The sequence below is a fragment of the Eumetopias jubatus genome, unplaced genomic scaffold, assembly GCF_037043125.1.
Source record: "Eumetopias jubatus isolate StellerSeaLion01/CBP00866 unplaced genomic scaffold, mEumJub1_p1.0 scaffold_9, whole genome shotgun sequence".
NCBI classification, from domain to species: domain Eukaryota; kingdom Metazoa; phylum Chordata; class Mammalia; order Carnivora; family Otariidae; genus Eumetopias; species Eumetopias jubatus.
In genome coordinates this window covers 125,642,093-125,647,184 of record NW_028274815.1, presented here as the reverse complement: position 1 = coordinate 125,647,184, position 5,092 = coordinate 125,642,093, and the positions used below count along the sequence as shown (strand labels likewise).

At 48.6% G+C, this 5,092-nt stretch overlaps 1 protein-coding gene across 1 annotated transcript; it reads left to right on the top strand.

Moving 5' to 3' along the window:
- The first annotated feature begins 1,444 nt into the window (after window positions 1–1,444).
- Window positions 1,445–3,804, top strand: LOC114223177 (antileukoproteinase-like). The gene is made up of 4 exons (XM_028121966.2): window positions 1,445–1,538; window positions 2,222–2,383; window positions 2,853–3,002; window positions 3,588–3,804. Exons 1-3 carry the CDS (start codon window positions 1,457–1,459, stop codon window positions 2,999–3,001), a joined length of 393 nt encoding a protein of 130 aa, XP_027977767.1. The 5' UTR covers window positions 1,445–1,456; the 3' UTR covers window position 3,002; window positions 3,588–3,804.
- The last annotated feature ends 1,288 nt before the right edge of the window (window positions 3,805–5,092 follow it).

Genomic DNA, 5,092 nt, shown 5'->3' with positions numbered 1-5,092 from the left:
CATATGCTGTATTATTAGTTCCAGAGGTAGAATTTGGTGGTTCATCAGTTGCAAACAACACCCAGTGCTCATTACATCAAGTGCCCTCCTTAATGCCCATCACCCAAATACCCCATCTTGCCACCCACTTCTCCTCCAGCAAACCTCAGTTTATTTCCTAGAGTTAGGAGTCTCTTATGGTTTGTCTCCCTTTCTGTTTTCATCTTATTTTATTTTTCCTTCCCTTCCCCTATGTTCATCTGTTTTGTTTCTTAAACTCCACATATGAGTGAGATCATCTGATATTTGTCTTTGACTGACTTATTTCACTTAGCATAATACCCTCTAGTTCCAGCCATGGTTGCAAAAGGCAAGATTTCATTCTTTTTGATGGCTGAGTAATATTCCATTATATATATATGTATATATATATATATAAATATACATATAGAAATAGATAAAGATGTGGTACACATACCACATCTTCTTTATGCATTCATCTGTTGATGGACATCTGGGCTCTTTCCATAGTTTGGCTATTGTGGACATTGCTGCTATAAACATTGGGGTGCATGTGCCCCTTCGAATCACTATATATCTTTGAATAAAATACCTAGTAGTACAATCGCTGGGTCATAGGGTAATTCTATTTTTAATCTTTTGAGGAACCTCCATACTGTCCTCCACAGTGCCTGCACCAGCTTGCACTCCCCCTACAACAGTATAAAAGTGTTCCCCTTTCTCCGCATCCTCACCAACATCTGTTGTTGCCTGACTTGTTAATTTTAGCCAGTTGGTGTGAGGTGGTATCTCACTGTGGTTTTGATTTGTGTTTCCCTGATGCCTAGTGGTGTTGAGCACTTTTTCATGTGTCTATTGGCCATTTATATGTCTTCTTTGGAGAAATGTCTGTTCATGTCTTCTGCCCATTTCTTGACTGGATTTTTTTGTTTTTTGGGTGCTGAGTTTGAAAAGTTCTTATTTATTTATTTATTTATTTATTTGACAGAGAGAGAGAGATAGAGCAGGAACACAGGTGGGGGAGTGGGGGAGGGAGAAGCGGGCCCCCCGCGGAGCAGGGAGCCCGATGCGGGGCTCCATCCCAGGACCCTGGGACCATGACCCGAGCCTAAGACAGATGCTTAATGACTGAGCCACCCAGGCGCCCCTGATAAGTTCTTTATAGAGTTTTGGATACTAGCCATTTACTGAGATGGCCTCCTTACCAGCCTGTGACATCTTCCAGGCCAGCCTCTTCCATTTCTTCCCTGGCAGTTACTGTAGGCCTCACAGTCTTGCCTGAGACAGGAAAGAGCTGCTATCTCTCTGGTATCAGCATTGCTGGTCTCACCTACCTTCCTGTGTGTGCAATCACAGCTGGGAGGGGCCAAGGAAATTCTGTTGGGGCCACACCCACTAGCAAAAGTATAAATAATGAGATTCGACGTTGCCCTTCAGAGCTACACCTCCTCTCATCATGCAGTCCAGCAGCCTCTTCCCTCTGGTGCTTCTTGTCCTGGGAGCCCTGGCACCTTGGACTGCAGAAGGTGTTGGAAATGGTCAGTTGAAGCCACCCCGGCACAATCTTGGCTGCAGGGCAGAGGTGGGGGCTCCTGGTGGAGTGAGGGTGTCTCCTTCTAGAGGCTCTGATCTCTCAGCTTAGTTTCAAGAGACCTCCCTCAGGGTGGGTTCATGTCCATCTGGGCTTCAAGGTCTCTGTGTGGGCTTCTGAGCATTGGGATGTGCTCTTTTACCAGAATCTAGTCAGCTCAGGCCCCACTCCCTCTGGTTTTAACTCTCTCTCTCTCCACCCTATCTGTGAATCTGCAGTCATCTGTCGCTGGCTCTCTCCTGTTCCCCATCTCTCTGTTTCTATCCTTCAGTCTCTGTGTCTCTGCCTCTGGCTCTAGCTCTCAACCTGTCCTGTTGGCTCTATTTACCTTTGTTTGTCTCTCTCCATCTCCCTTACCCCCAGACTGCCTCTCTGCCTTTGTGGAGCCTTGTTTTCCCTGGGGTAGGAAACCTTAGCTGGGAGCCCTAAGCCCTTTTCCAGGATCTGCCCATGTGTGTGGCTTACTCAAGCCTGTCACTCCTGGTGGAGGTCAGATAAGCATTTCCTTCTGCACTTTGTGGACAGTCATCTGGGTGAGGGTCTCTGCTGGAGAGTGGTGCTTTGTCCAGGAGTCAGGATGGTTACTTAGCACCCAGCTCCTTCCTTAACTCTTGACATTCTCTTCAACAGCGTTGAAATCTGGAGCCTGCCCTTCTATACGATCTTCTCGGTGCCTTTTTGGCTATGAGCCACCTGAGTGCCAGAGTGACTGGCAGTGTCCAGAGAAGCAGATCTGTTGCTCTGATATTTGCGGCTTCAGATGCCTGGATCCTGTTAATATCTTCAACCCAAGTGAGGAGGTGGAAGGGCTGATGGGGAGGGAGTGAGCCTGAGAATGCAGCACCTAGGGGGACAGCCCTGGGTGCTGGCCCTGCCAGGTCTCCTCTGTTCCAGGAATTGTTGAGTCAAATTTGTCAGCTGGCCAGGGTCACACTGCTCCAGACAGGAGTTTACTCAGCCAGTCTGTCAGGAGGTCAGGTTTTTTGGGCAGTGGTCACCTGGCCATTCAGGTAAAAGCAGGCACATGGCAGCCAGCCAGCCAGTCAGTACTGGACAACTGGTCACCTGCGTGGACAGGGAGATATGAGAGGAGACCCAGATCCTGCCCTGAGGGGATACAGAGGCCCTGGGAAGGAAGAGGTGGTCATGGGGATGGAGAAGAGATGATTTTCCCTGCGAGGGCTGGGCTGGGGCTGGGTCCAGGAAGCAAGGGTGGTGCAGAAGGCACAAAGCCTCTGACCTGTGACTCTACTTTCACCAGTTGAAGTGAAGCCTGGCAGGTGTCCTGTGGTCACTGGCCGGTGTCTGATGCTCAACCCCCCCAACCACTGTGAGACCGACAGCCAGTGTGTGAGTGACTTCAAGTGCTGTAGGGGCGTGTGCGGGAAAGTCTGCGTGGCCCCTGTATAAGGTAAGGAGGGGCCTGGGCCCACCCATCTCCCTCCCACCAGTCCTCTCTGTCGCAAGCCCCTGGCAGCCATGGCATACGAGCAGGGGGACTCCTGATCCCTCCCCCAAAACAGCTTCTGCCAAGCCCCCTTGTCCTTCAAGGGCACGGCTCCCCAGGCCCCAGGGCCAGGATTTCTGTAGGATCACTCATGGCTTTGATTCTCTTCCAACCCCTCTGGGTGAGGACCCGGGGCATATGGCTCTCTGAGTCTCAGTTTCCTTATCTTTAAAATGGGCATAATGAAATTGGAAGTGCTTTGTAAAACACTGTGTGTGCTAAGTATTTCTTATTAAGATCATCTCCAGCATGTTATCTAGGGTCAAAGCCCAAAGGATCAATGGATTTTGAGGATAATCTAGCTCAATGCTCTGAGTTTAGAGTTCTACAGTAAAATCGAGACTTGAATTCAGTCTCCTGATGCCAAGACTTTTTCAACAACGCTACCACCTTGCTATTTTCTCTGTCTTGGGGGTTTCTTGGGGTAAGAATGGGGAGATAATTTGGCTGGTTCCTGTATTGAAGCCCTGATCTGATTTTCTCTCATAGTCTGATTCCTGCCATTTGGAAGAGGCTCTTGATTCCTTCTCTGTGGTCTGGGAATTCTGCTTTCTGCTGCCGGACTTGGAGCAATGGGGCGGCACTCTATGGTCAAGACTTGGTTCTACCACCAATATCTCCATTGAGGAAAAGCTTGACACACAGTAGCCTTTCAGGAAATGCCTGTTGATTGGTGAATAAATAAATGAGCAAATTTCTTTCTGTCCATTTGCTTCCGTGGTTTGCTGGTGCTGTGAATTGGGTGGGAGGTGATGAGGCAGTATGTGGCTATGAGACCTCCCTCGTATAGATACAGAGTGGAAGGAAGAGGATTCAGGGCCATGATGAATCTACATTATGAGTCTGAACATACCAGCTCTGCAATTTTGGACAAATGACTTTATCTCATACATCTTAATTTCTTGACCTGCAAAGTGGCACCATGTTTGGAGCATTGGGGTATACAATGTGTATGAAATGAATAGCAAGTTGCTAAGCCACAGCAGGCTTGAAAAATGGTGGATACTTGCCTTCTGTGGTGATTTTGAGCTTCTTACATTTCTTCTCTCTCCCAAGACACTATTTGTTCTATCTTAAAATAAATGTTGAGCAGAACCACATGCACTGATTATCGGTCCTGAAAGAGGACTCCAAACATGTCTGCCCATGGCATCTGAGTCTCTAAGGAAAGCACAGTGTGGTGAACACTGGGTAAAACAATGCTTTACTTACATAGAAAAGGAACAGCAAGATCAGCTTCCACCTTGGGCCTCCATTTCCCATGGCCCGCAAATCTCTCCCAGGAGCTGATGCAACGCCATTTACCCCCACACAGCCCTCTCAAGCCCCGGTAGGAGGCCCCATTCCCTCCTCATGGAGGACAGACACTGCAGTGGGGTTGGTCAGATGTCATATGGCGCACACACCTACACAGAACAGAGGGGCATACAGGGAAGCTTGAAACGGGGGAAGGTACTCCCTCACACAGCCACAAACCTGGCACAGGCCTGTGAGCTCTTTATCTCTTGGTAAGTGAATATTCCAGGTCCAAGGCCGTTCTTATGCGGCTGAGTGGGGGATGCATGCACGAGACTGCCTCTCCCCACAGTGAGAGGGATTGTCAGGGTGGGTCGCGTTATGACCTGCTGCTGGCCAGTCACCCCATGAGGATGATGTTGTTCTTGAGTCCATGGAGCAAAAAGAGGAACAAGAGCTAGACTCCCAGAGCTCAGAGCAAGCAGGGAACTGGGCTCCCCATTTCTCTGTGTTCTTCAGATTCCAAAGAAAGCAGAGAACTTGAGTGGAGAGTGACACAGAAAAAGGACAAAACACAACTGTAATTCAATCCTTTCCTCGAAAATCTCACTGATCTAAAAAAAACACGCCACGTACTACATTCAACCAATGTTCCAGGAGCAGCAACAGGATGTATTAAATTAACTGTTTGAGGGAAGGGGGAAAAGAGGGAGCGCCATTTTATTTATTTTGTGAGTGGGGTAGCCGCCCTCTGAGCT

Coding starts and splice junctions, on each gene's coding strand:
- LOC114223177 (XM_028121966.2), top strand. CDS start 1,457: ATGCAGTCCAGCAGCCTCTTCCCTCTGGTGCTTCTTGTCCTGGGAGCC. Junction 1,539..2,221: donor TGCAGAAGGTGTTGGAAATG/GTCAGTTGAAGC, acceptor TCTCTTCAACAG/CGTTGAAATCTGGAGCCTGC. Junction 2,384..2,852: donor TGTTAATATCTTCAACCCAA/GTGAGGAGGTGG, acceptor TACTTTCACCAG/TTGAAGTGAAGCCTGGCAGG.